We start from the raw sequence: 22,284 nt of genomic DNA, 5'->3' as shown, positions 1-22,284 counted from the left end.
GCTCATTAAGTTATATAAAATTTATAAATATCATGTACTACAGAAATTCTACATTTTTCTACATCTTTCAAAATATCTCTTGAAGTGTTGATTGACTGATACTGAAATTATCCCTTACCTTACACACGCCATACTACGTACTTTAGATGATATAGATATTCATATCACACAAAAAATTGCACAATATTTTTTCACAGCATCTACAGTATATTCCACCCCCTCCCGGCCGAAGAAATGAAACTCCCCTTCCTTCCTAAAACTTGGGAGCGCTTGACCTTTGACGCAGATGCGGAGGGAATTTGCATGATGACATCAAAGTCACAGATTTCTGTCTAAACGGGATGTTGCAACAGGGACAGTGAAGGTACAGATAAAGAAGCTACCCTACGAAAGAACTTTCTGAAATCTAAAGAATATTCTAAATACTTGCAGCCACTTCTGCTCATAAACAAAATGAGCGAATGTAATAGCTGCTGTTCATATTTTGTGTATTTATCCTTAACTTGTGAGCTGTCTACATTTTCACTCTTCACTGCAAACAAATTATCCTAATGTCAAGGGGGGGCTGATGGCAGTTCCAGGGAAGGCTCAGCCCCCCTAGCCCCTGCCTGGCAACGCGCCTGCATCGAACCATGTTATTCAATCGCCCCAACATTTTATCCGTCACTGGCGTCTATTGGGGGAGAGAAGAGGGGTCCTGTGTCCAAGTGGCGTCGCCAGATAATTTGGGGGGCGGGTCCAGGGTGGCTTTGCCTCGGTGCCCATGGTGGCTACGATTCTCTGTCTCATATCCAGCCTGCAATTAATGGGAGATTCCTTCGGGCAGGGTGTAAAGGCGGTCGGAGCGTGTTGCTGATCGCATCACCTCCACAACCTCCACAATGGCCAAGATCGAAACGGCCCGTGGTACCTTCATGGAACGGTGAAATCTTTAAGGGTACCTTTACCTTGTTCATTGGCATGAAGCAAAGATCATGTCAACTTTTGTGATCATAACTTTTGTACCTCATCACTAGACCTCCAATTTTAGGTTAGATGAAGTTTTATAGAGCCTAAAAAAACCTATTTCGCTTGTTAGAACCTATTTTAGGTTTTTGCGCCGAAATCAAGCCATTTTTAAGGTTTTTATATATTATTAAAGGTTTTATAGAATTTTTATGTCACACAGAGGCATTTGCTTTGTTTGATCACGAACAAATTCAATGACGAACGTGTTTGAAACGTACTCTCTGTCGATTTCTCTTCCTCCAACCCCTTGGTGATTTTTCAAAGCTATAAACAAAGCAAAATGTCTGGTGCCACTATTACCTATCAGGCCCGTAGCTAGAATTGATCTCCAGGGGGGGGGGCTCATGTGTTATCAGGGGGGCTTGGTAAACCAAGTCTATTTTCAAAAGTTTAACAGTGTTAAATGAAGGTAAATTATGTGTGTGTGGGAGGGGGAGGGAAGTCATTAAGTTACATAAAGTTTATAAATATCACACAAAAAATTACATTTTTATATATATTTTAAAATATCGCTTAAGTGTTAATTGGCTGCTACTGAAATCATCCCTTACTGCACACTCCATACTACGTTTGATGATACAGATATTTATATTACACAATGGAAAATGGACAATATTCAATCATAGTGCCTTAGCGTACATTCCACTCCCCGGCAGAAACAATAAAACTCCCCTTCGTTCCCAAAACTTGGGAGATGTTGACCTTTGACACAGATGAGGAGGTAATTTGCATAATGACGTCAAAGTCACAGATTTCTGTATAAATAGGAGGTCGCAACAGGGGCAACGAAGGTACAAATAAAGATGCTCTCCTATGGAAGAACTTTCTAAAGCCTAAAGAATCTTCTAAATACTTGCCGCTACTTAGACGACTTCTTATAAATAAGATGAATGAATGTAATAGCTGCTGTTCACAACCAAAGTTGTGAGCAAAATAATATCTGCTGTCTCCATTTTCACTCTTCACTGCAAACAAATTACATAACAAAGTTTTACTAATGTTAAGGGGGGTGACGGTAGTTCCAGGGGGGGCTCAGCCCCCCACCTGGCCCCTGCCTGGCTACGAGCCTGTTACCTATACAATCCAAAGTGGTCTGATCTGCGTGCTCTTGCTCACTTTCGCGTCACTTCGGTGCTTTGTGCCATTCACGCCTTGAAAACTAACATTTCAGCATTGAAGTTTGCACCACTGACTATGTTTATGTTGAAAAATTATTTTCAGCATATAAGATGATCCTCACAGACAAATTGCGGATTTTGACTGGATAACATGAAAGAATATTGTTGCCTAACTATACGGCGAAGAGTGGATTTAAATAGCAAATTTCCAAAGGTAAGTTCTGCCATTGCCGTCGGGTTAGGCAACACACATAACGTTATGCAAGATAGTGCGTATTTCTCCACATCTGTTGCAGCGAACTGGACGACGCTTCTGTTTCCTCTTTCGCCACATCTGTTGCAGCGAACTGGACTGCGCTTCTGTTTCCCCTTTCTCCCTTCTGCTGCAGCGAACTGGACGGCTCTTCTGTTTTCCCTTTCTCCCTTCTGTTGCAGCGAACTAGACGGCGCTTCTGTTTCCCCTTTCTCCCTTTTGTTGCAGCGAACTGGACGGCGCTTCTGTTTCCCCTTTCTCCCTTCTGTTGCAGCGAATTAGACGGCGCTTCTGTTTCCCCTTTCTCCCTTTTGTTGCAGCGAACTGGACGGCTCTTCTGTTTCCCCTTTCTCCCTTCTGTTGCAGCGAACTACACGGCGCTTCTGTTTCCCCTTTCTCCCTTTTGTTGCAGCGAACTGGACGGCTCTTCTGTTTCCCCTTTCTCCCTTCTGTTGCAGCGAACTACACGGCGCTTCTGTTTCCCCTTTCTCCCTTCTGTTGCAGCGAACTGGACGGCGCTTCTGTTTCCCCTTTCTTCCTTCTGTTGCAGCGAACTAGACGGCGCTTCTGTTTCCCCTTTCTCCCTTTTGTTGCAGCGAACTGGACGGCGCTTCTGTTTCCCCTTTCTCCCTTCTGTTGCAGCGAACTAGACGGCGCTTCTGTTTCCCCTTTCTCCCTTCTGTTGCAGCGAACTGGACGGCGCTTCTGTTTCCCCTTTCTCCCTTCTGTTGCAGCGAACTGGACGGCGCTTCTGTTTCCCCTTTCTCCCTTCTGTTGCAGCGAACTAGACGGCGCTTCTGTTTCCCCTTTCTCCCTTTTGTTGCAGCGAACTGGACGGCGCTTCTGTTTCCCCTTTCTCCCTTCTGTTGCAGCGAACTGGACGGCGCTTCTGTTTCCCCTTTCTCCCTTCTGTTGCAGCGAACTAGACGGCGCTTCTGTTTCCCCTTTCTCCCTTTTGTTGCAGCGAACTGGACGGCGCTTCTGTTTCCCCTTTCTCCCTTCTGTTGCAGCGAACTAGACGGCGTTTCTGTTTCCCCTTTCTCCCTTCTGTTGCAGCGAACTGGACGGCGCTTCTGTTTCCCCTTTCTCCCTTCTGTTGCAGCGAACTAGAGGGCGCTTCTGTTTCCCCTTTCTCCCTTCTGTTGCAGCGAACTGGACGGCGCTTCTGTTTCCCCTTTCTCCCTTCTGTTGCAGCGAACTAGACGGCGCTTCTGTTTCCCCTTTCTCCCTTCTGTTGCAGCGAACTGGACGGCTCTTCTGTTTCCCCTTTCTCCAATCTGTTGCAGCGAACTAGACGGCGCTTCTGTTTCCCCTTTCTCCCTTTTGTTGCAGCGAACTGGACGGCGCTTCTGTTTCCCCTTTCTCCCTTCTGTTGCAGCGAACTAGACGGCGCTTCTGTTTCCCCTTTCTCCCTTTTGTTGCAGCGAACTGGACGGCGCTTCTGTTTCCCCTTTCTCCCTTCTGTTGCAGCGAACTAGACGGCGCTTCTGTTTCCCCTTTCTCCCTTCTGTTGCAGCGAACTGGACGGCGCTTCAGTTTCCCCTTTCTCTCTTCTGTTGTAGCGATCTAGACGGCGCTTCTGTTTTCCCTTTCTCCCTTTTGTTGCAGCGAACTGGACGGCGCTTCTGTTTCCCCTTTCTCCCTTCTGTTGCAGCGAACTAGACGGCGCTTCTGTTTCCCCTTTCTCCCTTCTGTTGCAGCGAACTGGACGGCGCTTCTGTTTCCCCTTTCGCCACATCTGTTGCAGCGAACTGGACGGCGCTTCTGTTTCCCCTTTCTCCCTTCTGCTGCAGCGAACTGGACGGCGCTTCTGTTCCCCCTTTCTCCCTTTTGTTGCAGCGAACTGGACGTTACTTCTGTATTTCAGGATATAGGTGACTATACCTAATCAGCATTTTTCAGCAATTTTGAACTATTTTAAATTTTTTTTAACTACTTCAGGATTTTGTCGGATCTAACTTAATATTTTTAGGACCTGTTTTAGGATTTTAGAACCTATTTTAGGGTTTTTAGAGCCTACTTTAGGAACGTAAAAGCACACTTTTTAGAACGTAAAAATCCGAGGTCTACTCATCACATATGGCAGATCTGATTGCAGAAATGAATTTCCGAGGAAAAACTAAACTTGATATTATCACACCACCCCCTTTTCATTTGAAAACCTTGATCTGAATCCAAAATGGCGATTTCAATATGGCGGCCATGTTGCGGTTATATCCTGAGAGGTAAGTCCGATTCCGGCCTGGGCGTGGATGTTCAATTTCACCACATTCATGCTCATATTCGCGATTAGCCAAAAGTGGTACAAAAGCGAAGTAAATAAAACTCATCAACGAAATAAATGGTGTCCTGTTGCTTTTGACTCACCCTCAGGGACGTGCCCAAGGGGGGTTGGGGTCATAAACAACCCCTTCCGTTTTGGCCCAGTTTTTTCCTAAATAGAAAACGTCAATGGCAGGAAAAGATGAAAAAATAAGGGCTGAGTACTAAATAAAGTATACGTAATCCCCCTACCCTTCAAAATCCTGGGAACGCCACTGATCACCATGTAGTTATTTCGCTTATAATCGGCTTGTTTGAGTTAGGTTCTTTAGTCCACTTTATGCACATATAGGCTAATCCGAACTGGACGTATAGTTTAACGTTGGATCCGAACCACTGTAGTGTGCCTCCACCGGTTATCGAACGCAGGAGCCCTTGATTACAAGGCGACGACGTTACCACCACGCCATCGAGGAGGCCCCGCTTATAATTTGTTATACTGAAAGGAGGTTCGTAATAATCATGTCATTTACATGGTTTGGAACGTCAGAACAAATAAAACAGGTTTTAATGAGAACTAGAGTTTAATGACATGATGTTTGTTTATGAGAGTACTTCAGTGAGCTTTGATGACAACTACCCCCAAAACGGTACGTTCATTCAAAGGGCAAAGGTACAGATGAGCAAACTAACCTACAAACAAACCAATCAATACGACCCACCCCCAACCTTCTCATAATTATTACCGAGAAAGAGATCTAAAAATAGCACGTTATCAGTTCTTGTTTTCCCAGCTGAACTACATCGAGTAATCCACACAAGAACGGAGGTTTATTGAGATCAAATAGTCAATTGTTGCACTGCTTAACAATGTTTATTTACAACTCGTTTACCCACAGAAGTACGTTATTATTCTGCTTTTCATGTGATGGATATTGATTATGTGTCACTGCGATTGTGTCGCAAGCTCAGATGTGCAAACTTCATGTAGTCAAGGAAAATACATTGCTTGTCGTTATCATTGGAATAAATGTGTTCTTCGATCTTGTTATTAGACTTAAGTATTCAGGGCGCACATAGGAAAAAATTTAGGGGGTTTCTTATTTGCTAGTACAGTAAATATATATTATACTACCTGATTGCCCGGCGTTGCCTGGGTATTTATTTATCCCAATCTTGTATTTGACAGGAAAATAATGAATTCTAACTTTAGTGTAAAATGTAACTAATTTTAAATGTGATCGTGAATGTCACCAATTAGCTTAGCGACTCCGAAAACTATGGATTCGACACCAATCTAGGTCATTTGTGACATTTTATTTTTCACCCCCTGTAACCCCCCGATAGGTGATGAACTTGGAGTCGAACCGCATTGGGAATGTCACGAAAACTATGGATTCCATTCGCAACACAGCCTGAATGTTAGGCAACCCGAGAAACACTATCGTTGTGCGGATTGCATAGAGTCACGGATGTCTGTTTGTGCGGAATTTATTATCGGTGTTTCTGGATTATTTTTACATGTCACCCCTTCCCACCCCACCCCTAGGGGTGCCAGGGGTGTCTTACCCCAAAATATTATTTCCAGCTTGCAAGTGATAGAGGAGAGTCGTACAGTACCGGCCGTCCTACAGTATCGGCCAATTGCTAGTTCGGACATTTGACGCTACGTAGCAGTAGTTCACGGGAGTAGGAGGGAAGGGTATGTATTCGTGTGCGCTATAGTTCGGGATCACCCGCTTTCACGCAGTATTGTGAGAGCTGTGCCTGTGTTACTGTGAAGAGTCAAGTGGCTGCGTGAGAGAAGTTATTTCTAGGGCCCTGGTATTCATGTTCGAGGTAAGTGTTTGATTTTTTTGTCAGATTCAGTTTATCGGTATTCTATAAGGATACGAAAACCTGTAAATAGTTTAGCAAATTGATTATAAACAACGTGCAATCGGAACTTTTGTTACCACCTAATGATCGTACAGTATCGGCCAGCGAAGTGTCGTCCAGTATCGGCCACACAGAATTTGGTACGCACCTACAACAGTGCTGCTTGCTTTTGTTTTCAGAGTAAGATGGCAGACGAGAAGGGCAACGAAAGAGATAAATTAACTGAAGAGGCATGAAAGCGGCGGTAAATGAGGTAATGACAAACAAAATGTCGGCAAGTCAAGCAGCTACTAGGTATCCAAAAAAGTTCGTGCCGCTGGAACGAAAAGTGAAAGTCAAACGGCATGTGTCGGCAACCCTGTCTGGATGACATCAGAAGTTTACATTCCCGGCAATCGTCAGTCAGTGCAGAGTTGGGAGGCGTGTCGGTCGCATAGGCAGCAGGTCTGTAGAAACTACAATCCTGAAGGGAACATGTCAGTGTCAAAGGACGTTTTACGGCCGTGTTTACTGTATGAGTTCAAATTTGGCAGCAATGCTGCAGCCGCTGCTCGAAAGATATGCTCCGCATTTGGAGAGGCATCAGTGAGTGAGCGCACAGCGCGAAAGTGGTTCAGTCGCTTTGCATCGGGCGATGAGAGCCTCCAGAACAAGCCTCGAGCTGGACGCCCCGCCACTATCGACGAAGTACTGCTGAAGGAGATCATCGAGCGCGATCCACAGCAAACGTGCAAAGAACTTGCACAAGGGTTTGGAGTGTCAGAGGAAACCATTCGATTTCTTCTGCACAACCTTGGGAAGTCTTGGAAGCTCAGTAAGTGGGTTCCTCACGTTTTGTCCGAGGAAAACAAACGCCAGCGGCTCACCATTTGCGCATCATTGCTGTCACGCCACAAGAAAGCCACATTCCTGGACCAGATATTGACATGTGACGAGAAATGGGTGTTATACAGTAACCGCAAAAGAAAACATCATTGGTCGTCCCCTGGTTGTGTTGCATTGACCCCCAAAGAAAACATTCATCAACAGAAGGTTCTGCTCTGTGTTTGATGGACCAGCGCTGGTGTTGTGCACTTTGAATTGCTAGAGCATGACAAAACCATCACATACGAGGTGTACTCGTCTCAGTTGCAAAGGGTTGCAGCTGCACTGCGTCCGAAGCAGCCAGCACTAGTCAACAGGAAAGGAGTAATCCTTCTTCAAGACAACGCTAGACTTCATACGGAGAAAGCGACCAAGGAGGTAATCAACACACTTGGTTGGGAAATTTTACCTCTTCCTCTTTATTCCCCGGACATTGCCTCATCTGACTTTCACTTGTTTTTGGCCATGGATAACCATTTGCGTGAGCAACAGTTCCTAAACCGAGATGATGTCACGCAGGTCATAGGACAATTGTTTTGCTCCTAGGGACCAGAACTTTTGCAAATGCGGGATTTATAAGCTTGTATCTCGTTGGGATAATGTAATTGAAGCTGAAGGAGCTTATTTTTCTAAATAAAATACATTTGCCACAAATTACAGTGTCTTTATGTCTCACTGCAAAATACGGCATGAACTTTTTTGGATACCTGGTAGTATATTTTGTTTACCAAGAAGCACGCTAGGAGATAGATTGAGAGCAATTCAACGTGGTATGGATGTGGACCTGACACCTCAGATGGGCAGATTTAAGAAGACGTTTGATGACGAAATGAAAAAACAATTACTTTCGTATATGAAAGACTTGGACAATAAGTTTATGCCCGTCAGTAAATAAGAAGACAAAGAAGACAACTGTAGAAACTGCACAATGCATAATTTGTCTAGAGTCCATTGAGGAAGATTGGGTTCAGTGTACCGAATGTGGAGTTTGGCACATGTTGAATGCGTAGAGCAAGAAATTATTTTGTATTTTTGTGACTATTGTAAAAATGTGATTTCAACTCCGCTTTAACGGATTTTATTTCCACATTTGTTAACTACCACACCTTTGTACACAAGAGTTTAAAGTTTCTTCATAAAACTGAAGCATTTGTCAATAGTTACCACCACCTAAAATTAAAATACTGAGTGGCCGATACTGGACAACAAATTTTTCCACTCATTGAAAATTCAGCGTTTCGTTTTTTGTATATATCTTGTAGTTCTGAAAACATTTCAGAGAAATTAAACCCGTGTTCCTTAAAGTATGCATTGAGGTATCATATTACTATGTTCAATCCGACTATCTCCTAATCCTTTATCAGTTATAATCAATAAGCTTAAGGTGGCCGGTACTGTACGACTCTCTCCTACGTGTACCAAGTTTGGTTGAAATTGCTCCAGGCGTTCGAGAGTTATGCCGGAACAAACAAATATACACACCCACACACACACACGCACACATACATCCATTTCTATATATATTTAGATACAGGGAACGGCTTTATATGTACAGTCACCGGCAATAAGGACGGAACACCTATATCCTGAAATACTCTCTTCCATGCAAGGCGTTATATGTGTTGCCTAACTCTACGGTGGTGGTAGAAGCTACCATTGAAAATATGCTATTAAAATCCGTCCAGAAACCAGTCCAGAACGAATGACACCTACAAATGTTCAATGTGTGTACCACGAGTGACATCGACACACTAGTCTAGTTCTTGCTACACTCGCACCAACACGGACCTGTCTATAGTAAATGACATTCTCAAAGAAAAACAAATGTAATAAGTTCAGTTTTATGGAACAGATATACTGCAAAACCATGTAAAAGGTGTTTCCGTGAGTTCGGCGCTTGCAAAACGGGGCGGAAAAATAACGTAAAATTTCTCGCTCATCTAGCACCCAAACAGAGCATCCCAGAAGAAAAATGCACAAAACCTTTTTTGTAGAGAATTTTATGTAGAGATTTGTTTTTTTATAACCTCCTTTGCTGTAAAGTGCTTTCTAAGCGAGAATTTTGCAAAGAACTGATTTTGGGTGCCATTTTTCAAAGATGGCGGTCAAATCCGAGGTGGTACAGGGGTGCAAAATTAATATGCTGTTTAGAATCCTTTTAGGAAGAAAATAAAATTTGTTCCAGCTTTCCCTGATTTCTTTCCTTATTGGAGCCCAAAATCATCCCTCGTTGACTGGCCTATAGTGTCTATCGCTGCGATGATACGTTCCCTTAGGTAGGAATGTGAACTCTCATTTTAACAAAATATACACGCACAAATTGTTGGTGTTCCTCGTTCTTTCTGGACTGGTTTCATTAACGTAAGTTCAACACTTTACTTGTAATACCTTTGTGGGTACTACTTTCGTATAGGTGAGACACCTATAAATCATTTATTTCGCACTTTTTACATTGCTAACGTACTATTCTGCATTGCGGAACATTTCTTTAGGTGAAATAATGAATTTCTAAGGAAAATAATGTATATTACTTACATTAACGAGTACTTACTGTTCTTCCTTATTTCCACACACAATATGGCGATTGCGTACCCGTTCATCGCGCGTTGTGCCAGTGTTTTGTCAATTTGGAGTGTGCATGCAGTGTTGCAACCTTGTTCACGGAGAAATACCTAATTTCATGCCTGGGTTTGAAATTATGCTAATACCTCGCAAACCATTGACGTTAGCCCCACAAACCATTCACGTTAGCCCCTCAAACAATTCACGTTAGCCCCACAAACCATTCACGTTAGCCCCACAAACCATTTCCCGTAAGGTTAGGTTAGGTTAGGTTAGGCAAGCATAGTTTAAAAAATTTGAAAAAAAAAATACTCGACACGTCATCTTATAGCGAAAACACGACGTGGTTTGAAACACTGACTACGGGGTTTACGTCATCTAACACACGGAACATTGCTCTCTCGTGCAGAAAGCAAATTGCGACAGCAGCAATAGAGCGTCGGAGAGAGATTTTCGCAGAAAAACACATGAATTCGCATTAAAATGGATCAAAACTACATTCCCGAACTTCAACAACGCTAAAGAAAATGATTTGCATAAGTACTTTCTTCTGTAAAAAGTAAGAAATCCGTCTACGCTATACGAAAGTGTTACCGAAATATAGACTTAAAATTCAAGGATAAGGGGAAAGATTCAGGTAAGTCAACATTCTCAACCTCCAAAAATAAAATTCTAACTGCAAAACGTTACTGAAAATGTACAAAAAGCTTACGATTCGACGAATGGAAGCGTCATATGTATGAGACAAAAGAAAGCAAGTTGTTATATGTCCAGCACAGCATCAACATGGCAGGAATATGCGTATATATACTAAAAGTTGATACATGTAAAAATATGGAAAATGAAAGTCGAATTTTTCGATATTACATACCAACCACGATTCGAAACGATAATACAAAGTAACATTGAGGTTAGCATCATTTGAAGATACGATCCGTTCCCTCATTATATATATAAAGGTAAATGCCAATGAAAAGAGTTGTACAAACCTGTAGGCCTGAGCCAGATAGACTTTGAACCGCTTGACGGTGCCGCCATCTTTTGATGTTTGCCTGAAAACAAAATAACACATCTCAGTCTCTAGCAAAAAAAAAAAAAAAATAGCAAGAAGTTATGATATTCACACAAAGAAATGAAGGCGAGAAGCAGAGAAAGAGTGCAAGAATTAAACAGAAGTGGAGAAAGCGGAAACAGAAGCTCCGTCCAGTTCGTTGCAACAGATGTGGCGAAAGGGGAAACAGAAGCGTCGTCCAGTTCGCTGCAACAAATGTGGAGAAAGGGGAAACAGAAGCACCGTCTAATTCGCTCCAACAGAAGTGGAGAAAGGGAAAACAAAAGCGCCGTCCAGTTCGCTGCAACAGAAGTGGAGAAAGGGAAAACAAAAGCGCGAGCCAGTTCGCTGCAACAGATGTGGGGAAAGGGGAAACAGAAGCGCCGTCCAGTTCGCTGCAACAGAAGGGAGAAAGGGGAAACAGAAGCGCCGTCCAGTTCGCTGCAACAGAAGGGAGAAAGGGGAAACAGAAGCGCCGTCCAGTTCGCTGCAACAGAAGTGGAGAAAGGGAAAACAAAAGCGCGAGCCAGTTCGCTGCAACAGATGTGGGGAAAGGGGAAACAGAAGCGCCGTCCAGTTCGCTGCAACAGAAGGGAGAAAGGGGAAACAGAAGCGCCGTCCAGTTCGCTGCAACAGAAGGGAGAAAGGGGAAACAGAAGCGCCGTCCAGTTCGCTGCAACAGAAGGGAGAAAGGGGGAACAGAAGCGCCGTCCAGTTCGCTGCAACAGAAGGGAGAAAGGGGAAACAGAAGCGCCGTCCAGTTCGCTGCAACAGAAGTGGAGAAAGGGAAAACAAAAGCGCGAGCCAGTTCGCTGCAACAGATGTGGGGAAAGGGGAAACAGAAGCGCCGTCCAGTTCGCTGCAACAGAAGGGAGAAAGGGGAAACAGAAGCGCCGTCCAGTTCGCTGCAACAGAAGGGAGAAAGGGGAAACAGAAGCGCCGTCCAGTTCGCTGCAACAGAAGGGAGAAAGGGGGAACAGAAGCGCCGTCCAGTTCGCTGCAACAGAAGGGAGAAAGGGGAAACAGAAGCGCCGTCCAGTTCGCTGCAACAGAAGTGGAGAAAGGGAAAACAAAAGCGCGAGCCAGTTCGCTGCAACAGATGTGGGGAAAGGGGAAACAGAAGCGCCGTCCAGTTCGCTGCAACAGATGTGGCGAAAGGGGAAACAGAAGCGCCGTCCAGTTCGCTCAAACAGACGTCGAGAAAGAGGAAACAGAAGCGCCGTCCAGTTCGCTGCAACAGATGTGGGGAAAGGGGAAACAGAAGCGCCGTCCAGTTCGCTGCAACAGATGTGGCGAAAGGGGAAACAGAAGCGCCGTCCAGTTCGCTCAAACAGACGTCGAGAAAGAGGAAACAGAAGCGCCGTCCAGTTCGCTGCAACAGATGTGGCGAAAGGGGAAACAGAAGCGCCGTCCAGTTCGCTGCAACAGATGTGGCGAAAGGGGAAACAGAAGCGCCGTCCAGTTCGCTCAAACAGACGTCGAGAAAGAGGAAACAGAAGCGCCGTCCAGTTCGCTGCAACACATGTGGAGAAAGAGGAAACAGATACTCTGTCCAGTTCGCTCAAACAGACGTGGAGAAAGAGGAAACAGAAGCGCCGTCCAGTTCACTGGATTTTTTTAACTCCTTTTGCACTCACGTGTCTAATGTACAACACCGAGTCGTCTACTTCGTTGATTTGGATCCATGTAACGTATTTGGTGCCTGCACCGTTTGCACCATGTTCTGGTGCGACGTACAGTGTTGTATATGGTCTTTGTGGAGCATGCTGACCAATCAAATGAACGTTCAAAGCAGCAGACAGGCATTTGTTGAATCTTCTGAACTCGAACACCGCTATTCTTGGTTGAACACCAGTCTGACACTAAAGAGTGAGGGGCATGGACGCCTGCAAGACATTTTCTCTCATAAACACTGCTTCAGGTTGCGTGTTCCTGCAACGGCCTATACCAGTCTTACTTGTAATTATCAGCCCATTACAATAACGCAAATTACTGTGACAATAATATGAGTAATAAGTGTAGCGTGTCCGGCAGAATCACTACCAACAACAACCAATAATTCTAGAATAATTAGGTTTTTTTGTGACAGAACTCTTCAAGTTTTACTACTACCCATAAAAGAAAATAATTGCTACATGTGATGAGCCTGCGACATGTGACTAAACATATGGACAAAAATGGCGGCTTTCACAGTGCGACAGAAAGTTCAGTGGTGTTTTGGGTTCACTGAATTTCAATCTCCGATTAGTGTATGTGTTTTTCAAATTTGTGAGGGCATCCAACCTACATCACAAAAAAATATCCCGAACACATAATAAAAAAAATAGGTTCACGTAACCTTCGACAGAGAATAGTCGACGCTTGTTAATCCGTTACGCCACAAATGCTTCAAATGACTTGGCAAGATATACAGTACCGTCTTAATATTTGGAGGCTAACGAGTGGAGATCTACTGAAACTTAACGAGTTTCCTTAACAGAGAATCAAAATCGCGTTAGTCTAGCATTATTAGTTTCAGAAAGCAATTTGTTATTGGTAATTCTATCGGGCAACGTTCCCATCAGGATGCCCATAAGAGGGAGAGAATCAGACAGAGAGAGGGGGGGAGGGAGTGAGAGAGAATATTCTACAATGACACTATCTTTGTATTACAATAATTATCATTTAACTCAACAGATTTGGAATACTGTTTCTCGTAATACTGCTATTATCTAAAACACGTTATCGTTTTGTTGCTAGTTTTGGAAATTATGAACAAAAATATACTTGATTAAACTTGAATTCTCTCTAAATTGTATTACAAAAATCATTTTTGAAAAATGTAAAACAAAATACTTGAAAATGATAGCAAGAAAAGAAAGAAACCATATATAAGATCTAAAACTTGATAACTATAACTTTGAAGGGGTTAAAAGCTTTGTCCATCTTGGATCAACAGTTACTAAATAGAGTTAGTGATTAGATGCAAATGAAGCATGCTTTGCAAATCTTACACTATTAAGATCTCAAGTAAAATTAAAATCACCAGAAATGAAAATATATGAGACACTGATAAGACCAGATATGGCTCAGAAAGTTGGGATATTACTGCCGAAGATGCCAACAACTTATGTGCATTTGAAAGAAAAATAATTCGAAGAATTTATGGACCTGTCAAAGAGGAGAGAATTGAGAAAACAAATCGATTAAGATGAGTTAGATGAGTTAGACATATCGAGAGATTGTATGAAGAAGAGCTATACAACGCGCCAAGATGAAGATCGCGAAACCGTTGGTTTGATGAAGCAGAGAATGATCTAAAAACCTTTGGAATCAGAAATTGCAGAAATGCTGCAAAGGATAGAGAATAATGGAAAGTATAAGAATAATGTAATTGGAAAGTCCAAGGTTCATCCAGAACTGTAGTGCCGGATAAGTTAGTAATGCCAATAAACATAAAATAGGAATTTTATTCACACCTATTGACCATGACACATATTTAATCTGCTTTCCTATTGAAATTACGCAAGAGTAATTGTTGACATTACCAGCTTCGATTCTAAAGTTAACAGTGATAATGTCGATTCAAAGTTTAAATTAATGACCCATTTGTTTCAGTACGGTATCAGATAGCGGTGTTTTGCCACTTAGACAGTGTAAATTTATTACTTAATCATAGCCAGGCCTCTTTTTTTTCCCTTCTTTCTGATAATCATGTTTATTCCACTGTAGATTCTGTAATCAGTAGCTGTGTTTACACACACTTTCGATTATCATATATCTGTACATGATAAAAATGCTGTAAATAAGCATCTTGAACCTACACACAGATTACCTCTAATAATCTTGTCCTTACCAAAACATTGAATCTTGGCGTTTAAGAAATAAGAAGAATAATCTATAGCAGGGATCTAAAGAGGAGAAGTTATGAATTGATATAATTCTGATCAACTGAACGTATCAAATAAACCAAGGTTATTAGAGTTATATAAGATTGGGTCGACTGTTTGTTACCCAAAATTCATATGATCTGGTGACAGGATGCGAAATCATTGAAGACTGGTAGTGGAGGGATTTTAATTCATACACACACTTTTGTGTATGTTTATGAATTAGATATTCATATGTATTAATTATGTTATTACACATAAAAAGTAACTTTCTAAGCATTAATATGTATATATTGTTAATTACATGTGAAGCATACAGAGAGAGAGAGACATTATTTGTTCTTTGCGTGCGTTTTCGATATTATCATTAGTAAAGTATATTTGAAGTCAAAACTAATTGTTCATCTTTGATGTTATAATGAAAACTCTCCCCGCGGGGGATGTTTAGAAGATTGTTGGAACACCCCCCACCCCCAAGATTTCGCACCCTGTCTGGTGATGCAGAAGAGGGAGAGTTCTAAACATCAAAAATTTTGTGCAGATTTTAATGTTTTATGTCGCTATTTGACATAATTAGTACCACACGTTAAACAAAAAAAGAGAACTTTCGTAACTGAAAAGTTTAATACACATTGCATCCCAATACTCTTAAAGTTGGTTTGTTATTGTGTTTATCTTAAGAACTGCTCAAAATATCGTGTTATGTTCAAAACTAAACGTGTGTGTGCGCGCGGTACTCTAAACTAACCTGTTTATTTGAGATATCCTCTTGAGTTTTCTAGGGTTGATACTCAACTAACACAAATTGTTTCTTTAACACATGACGGTGACAAATTATCTTGGCTAAAATTTTCCCCAAGATACATATATGACGTAAAAGAAAGAACTTAGATCAGTACATGGTACAAAGGCAACTCTGGCTATCGCGAAATTTTAATAAAACGGGTCAAAGTTATGGCAAGTAGATTGCGGTAAATTTCATAAAGAAACGCTTGACGAACTTTATATCTCAGGTCAATCTAAGCAACACCCTTTATTTTAATTTCCCTTGGTATTTTTTGTTAGCATTTCTGCTATAGAGGGACCACAGACAAACAAGCAAAAAAAAAAAAAATAATAAACCTTCGCGCATCTCCCCCTCCAGCCGTTCAACTCGGGCTGTAAGGAAGCCTGCTCCACTCAACGCGCGAGTATGATGCACAGGCTCGTTTGCCTGTGGTCCCACTATACGAATGAATTCTGCCGTGTACAGTGATCAAACTTTATAGCATTTTGATGCCATGCCATATTTCATGGCACATCTCGAAGATAGAATCCGTCCTAATTTTCTTATCCTCTCGCGAAGCAAATCAATCAACCAACCAATCAGAAGAGAGCTCTACGTCACAAGTGCAGATGTAATGTCAGCCGGGTGCAAAGTTAACAATGTATCACTTCGCGTTTTTAAAAGCTGATAACTATTCAACCGAGAGAGAAAACATTTCCTACAAAACTGTTTGAGGTACAAATCAATGGCCCCTGCTTAAATGCATAGTTATAGCGTATACAATACGCGTATGGAAGAATACACTAGTTGTTTTAATTGAAAACATTGGGTATTCATGGACAGAAATATATTGATATGTAGGTGAGGTTGATGTTACTTCATGTTAGGAAACAACTACTACTGTTAATAATGATACGAATAAAAATAATAATGATCCGATAGATCTTACAACCATTTTGGTATTCAATAAATACTCCATTAAGAAATTGACACTCTCAAATGTTAGTGAACTTAACTAGACATAAGGTAGATAATGAATACATGATGTATCTCTAGTCTCACACCGATCATTTAACCTGTTCGTTTAATAAAAATAACAATAATTAAAAATGAATGAATGATAAACTGTTGTATTGGATATTCACTCATTTGGTGGATCTAATACAAGTCTCCCCAAGGATATAATAATGATGATAATAATAATATAGTAGTAGTAGTAGTAATAAATGAAACTTTGAATAAATAGTAATAAATTAAACTTTGAATAATTGATTGATTGATTCATTTAGTTTATTTTACTTCGCGTTTTGTGCCTCTTGGCTAATTTGCGAAGATGGGGATGAGTGATGAAATTGATGAATGGACATTCACAAACAACCAAGCCCGAGCGGGATTCGAACCCGGGACCCTTGGCGTCGCAGCGAGATGTGCTAACCACTCGGCCACAGGGTCAGGCGAAACTTTGAATAAAATTATTGCCGTATTTATTCAAGTTTTATCAACAACCTGATCCCACTACAGAAATTTCTGGCGACGTCCACGTATCTATCACTTTCTGCTATCTACTTCACTTTGTTCTTCCTTTGAGTTTTCTCGTTTTCTCCTTCCTCAGTTTCTCTATACCTTTCTCTCAATTTCTGTCTCGCAATCTCTCTATCCATACCATTATTTATGATTCTCGCTCTCCTCTAATTATTCTGGAACTTTCTCACATATAGGCTATTTGGGTGTGCTACGGCTCCTTCGAACACCCAGAGGGAGACGCCCCTGCTGAGAGCGAACCGGTATGTCATGTTCAAGATATTGGTATCCATGGGTGAGGATCATAATTATGGACTCCTAAACGCAGCTCTGGCATGTTGTAACATATTAAGTTCACAAACAAAAGAACAAATATTGACTCCCGTCAATCAATCCGAACTTTGATCCTAAGATTTGTTTTTTCTCTCACTCTCATTCGAACTTTCTGACATAGTTTAAGTCCAAAGATCATTGATAAGTCTCCCATGGCTCCACTATGATGCGGCTTAATCTTTTCAAGACGTTCCTCGCCCCTCCCCTCCGTCTTTATCATTACACAGGAAATCAACAGCCTTCCAAACAAACTTTCTTTCCATGTTATTGGACTCGCTATAACTTCCAAAGTTAACATAAGAGTATCAGTGCTACGTTACATAATCATATGTTAGAGCCAAGGATTTTGTTACGTCATTCGCACTCTCCAGTAACTTCTCGTACGAAAGTAGGGTTACCAAACGTTCTATTTTTCCCCGGACTCATTGTGGTCGTAAATTTGGCGTCCGGAAGCCGACCCGGACAGCAGAAATCTTCTTGGCGAAGTGAGTGCCACAGCTCGCTAAGACGCCAGGGTCGAATATCCGTGGGCATGGGTGTTCTTTGTGAGCGCCACTTCAGCAAATTCCATCATATAATCACTCAACGTCGCGATTAGGCAGAAAAGCGACTAATCAAATCACATCAGAAATGAAATCGTTGAGGCTGCGAACTTGTGTTCTTATTTTTGCTATTTAGCGTCACTCTTCATCCACTTTAGGTTGCGTAATTGAGACGATGGGGATGAGTGATGATTTGGTGAATATGTTGAAGGGACACTCGGAAAGAACAACCGGGATTCGAACCCGAGAACTTCAGTGGCGAGATCGACCGAGCTGGCGAGTCTGCGAACTGGAGACAAATTTGCAACGCAAAACCTACAATACAAGGGATAGTCAAATGAACACCTTAATTTGATTTTATTTCTTATCTAGTAGATTTCTGTATGTACGTTTGTACAAGGTTCCTGCATTTTAGCACAGACCTGTTGCTGATATACATATATTTTCAACTTTGGGTTAGTGCCTGTATACCTCAAGAAGAATATGTCTTTGGGGTCCACGTGCAGTCACTTATGAGCCACTGCGAAGGCCTTTCCACCCATCTGCCTGCGAACTGAGGCCATTGTCGAACTTTTTCCTCCATTAGTAAACTTGCTGGTGTGGTAAGGATGCACAGATATATTAAATTTTCATTTGCCTAGAAATTTATGTAAGTTTTACGCTAACAGAGGGCAGGAAACCAATCTTCTTCGCTAGTGCAATTGTGTATAAGAGGCGCCATATTTAAAAAACAAAAATGGCATTTTGAAGCTAACTTGATTAGTGTTACAGCCTTGAGGTCGTTTGTAAATAACAGTTGATACCAGGTACCGGTACCTCATGTAAATATGAGCTGTATACAGTCTGCCTTACATTTTTTATTGGACTTCTAAGGTTTTCATTTGAATCTTGTAATATTTTAGCCCTCCTCATCTCCATTACCGGCCAGAAATAGTAAATACCCTCAGTGCACACATCCGCTCCGCATATTCAAATTAGGAAATATTTTGCCTCCGTTCATGATCCAAAATTAATACTTGCGATTCATTTTGTTTAGCCTGATACGTTTCCCTTTATTGACATAATCTCTGCCCTTAAGATAAACGTTCAACTCTCACTACCGATAAGGGGCGTGACCTTATTACACTTTGTTTATTTGTTTCATAATTATCTTCTGCGTCTGTCTACTAAACGCACTAATTAATCTCCAATGTCCGTGAGTCATCAAGTTTAAAATATTATTCATCAAGAAGGTAAGAAGGTAGTAAAAAAAACTTATATTACAAACCGACGCTGTCAATCTACTCACTGCACTAGATAGAAAGAGTAGGTATTATTTATTATCTAGTAGGATAAGGTATTACTGCGCATAATAGTATGCTTATTTAATATCTTGAAAAGTTACGACAATTTGTACTGAATTTCCACCATAGTCCCCCATTGTTTCTCCCTTAGGCGTAACTGACAGGGGCAAAGTGGGCACTTGCTCCCCACCCACAAAATTCAGGATTATGAACATTTACAAGTTAATTATTCTTTTGTTAACCTCCTGGAACCTCAAGAGCAAACTACGGAGTAATATTTTATTTTACTATTTTATCAAAATAGTCCTGGATGATATTTTAAGGGCTTGAAAATCTTTTCATTCTCCCCTCCTCCCCCCCCCCCCAAAGTTAAGCTCCAAGTTCGATTCTGTCCTCCAAAAGTTACGTCCCAAATTACGTCTATGGTTTTTCCTACACCTACAGAGCAACTTTTTCACAATGCGAATTTGGTAAATATGACCCAGTTTTTTTGTAAACTAAACAAATGGGTACGATTACTAAAAGGATTTCGTTATGGTGAACAAATATTTGTTTGTTGCCTATTTAAACACAAGTTTAGTTACAGAAACGATTTTGGTGTTGTTGTTATTGTTGCTAAATTGTTGAACAAACTTCTTGTCTGTGTACCTTACACCCAGAGCTTCTTCCAGATTTTTTCATCTGTGGCATTTATAACCCTAGCAGGACCAAGGTGTGGCATAAAGTACCGCTTTTGAAGTTTTTGGGTTGGTAATCGAAACTGCCTTGAGCAATTGAATTAAAAAAAGGTAAAGGTAAAGTGTTCCCCTGTGCATAGCACCACGCCATAGGGGGTGTGGGGGTAACGCCCCACACTTTCTTGATCCGGTCGTGAGTGGGGGTGATGTGATCAGCATCACGCCCCTGACCGCCTTTACCCCCCAGGGTTTCCCCCAGGTACCCATGTTATTCGACGCTGGGTGGGCGCCGGGGCCGCTTCCAATTGAATTAAAAATCCTGTTTATTGTCAATTCAGATGTGTATTTTCATATTTGCTAAAATTCAAGAGAAAAATTTTATCCATTTTAATTTTTAAACTGAAGTTGATTGAGCCACATGTAGCGAATAGAGCAAAGAGCATTGAGGGATTGAATGCAAATACAGTTACGGCAATGGAAAACGTGCTTCAAAGGAAAATTAGGTCAACGGTTGACAATCCCATAGATATATCTACTTATGCGACTGCTTCGAGAAAAGGAAATAGGTGTTACATTTTCATTTCCAATGGAGAAAGAAGAAACAAACTCTCACGAACTACAATTTCATGCAATGACTGTGGTAAATGTGTCTGTGGAAGACACTGCATGAAAGTTCAGATCTGTGACAACTGTGTTATTTCTAATAATGGTGAGTAATACTGAGGAACTGTAATTTACTGACAATGTAGAACTGAAATGTGTTATAATGTTATAATGTATTATTCTATTATTGTTAATAATAAATATGCAGATGTACATTTCCAAATAAAAAAAATATTTAACATACATTAAAAATATACAAAGTATGACTTACTTACATTTCAAAGTAAAAAAATAAATTTAACAAACATTAAAATTATACAAACTATGACTTATATTAAACAAAACATACTAGTAGTGCAACATAACTAACAAATGTACCGGAATAGTAAAGTGACACAAAATGCCACCCTTAGTCCAGCATGTAACAGATCAGACATTGGTCCTGCTAGGGATAATTGTAAATTTAGAGCCAATATAATGAGCTTTTATGAAAAACGTAATGGGGCGTTGAGGAAATTGGAAGGGGGGATTAGGGATGCATTGAAATATCACTGCAATATACTGAATTCCATTCTTGCTACACGTTTACAAAAAAAAACCGCAGTTTTCAATTCGGATAAAGGACAATCACTAGACTATGTGGAAACACACACATATGGGTAAAACAATGAAGCACGTGTGGTATTTCTGGCGCCTATTTACTTAATACATAACGATGGAATAGAGCATTATGGGTATACTGCAAATGGAACACTTGCGATAGACAAGGTACGAACTCCAAGCTTGTAAAATTTTCTTGGGCCTCTTCGATGGTGCAGTGGTAACGTCGTCTCCTTGTAATCAACGGCCCCCCCCCCCCCGGTTCGATACCCGGTGGACGCACATAGTGATTCGGATTCCACTTTAAACTGCATATCCAGTCTTGAATAGCTTATCTGTGCATTGAGTTGGTGTTTTAAGTCCACTTTATGCTCAGTAAGGTTAATCGGGACTGGACCTACAGTTTAAAGTGGGATCCGAACGACACCTCCACCGGGTATCCAACCTGGGACTCCTTGATTACAAGGCGACGACGCTTATCTGTGCATGAACTTAAACGAAAGCAAGGATAAAATTGAGACTATGTGGCTTTGAATGGACAAAACCTAAGAAGATTTATGCATGCTACTACTTATAGGGGCATACAATATTAATCAGTAACATTACTTTTCATCAAGTAACATTCTTTTTTGTTATTCAAGACAGAGAACATAAGCGTGATAGACGAAACAGCTTCAGCGATCCTTGCTTTTAAATGGTCCAGATTTCGAACTTGACAGGAAAACACTTGTGTTATGACATAACCCCACAAAAAGGAATCCATGGGTGTAAGAAGGTCTGGAGACCGTGGGGGCCAGGCAATCCACCCTCCTCGTCCGACCCATCGCTGAGGAAATGTTTCGTTAAGAAAATCCCGCACGATTGTGGAAAATGTGGAGGAGCACCATTTAACTGGAAAATTGAATTCTCCGGTAGGGGCACTGCATACCCTTGTAACATATCCAGGAAGGTGGTCCCGATATTGTTTGTTCAACAAAAAAGAAGGGGCCAATAACTCTGTCTCGTCCAATAGCGCACCACACGTTCACTTGAAACACAATGCGCATGCGCTACCCCTCGTGCCTGTAGGTGTCAGCGCGTAAGCTTCTGCATAC

At 41.5% G+C, this 22,284-nt stretch overlaps 1 protein-coding gene across 3 annotated transcripts in view; it reads right to left on the bottom strand.

Moving 5' to 3' along the window:
- The window catches only part of LOC146003728 (sialin), a 138,832-nt gene that overhangs the window by 70,893 nt on the left and 45,655 nt on the right, over nt 1–22,284 (bottom strand). For 2 of the 3 annotated variants that reach the window (XM_083142123.1, XM_083142124.1), the window contains exon 2: nt 10,935–10,997. In XM_083142123.1, the coding sequence (XP_082998249.1) occupies nt 10,935–10,983 (49 nt within the window). In that variant the 5' untranslated portion in view covers nt 10,984–10,997. Of the gene's footprint in view, nt 1–10,934; nt 10,998–15,613; nt 15,710–22,284 lie in introns of those variants that run through there. The other variant, XM_083142122.1, reaches the window with a different exon arrangement.

The sequence above is a fragment of the Lepisma saccharinum genome, chromosome 20 (assembly GCF_977018435.1).
Source record: "Lepisma saccharinum chromosome 20, izLepSacc3.1, whole genome shotgun sequence".
Taxonomy (NCBI): Eukaryota; Metazoa; Arthropoda; class Insecta; order Zygentoma; family Lepismatidae; genus Lepisma; species Lepisma saccharinum.
The sequence above is the reverse complement of the archived record's forward strand: the minus strand, read 5'-3'. Positions and strand labels throughout refer to the sequence as shown.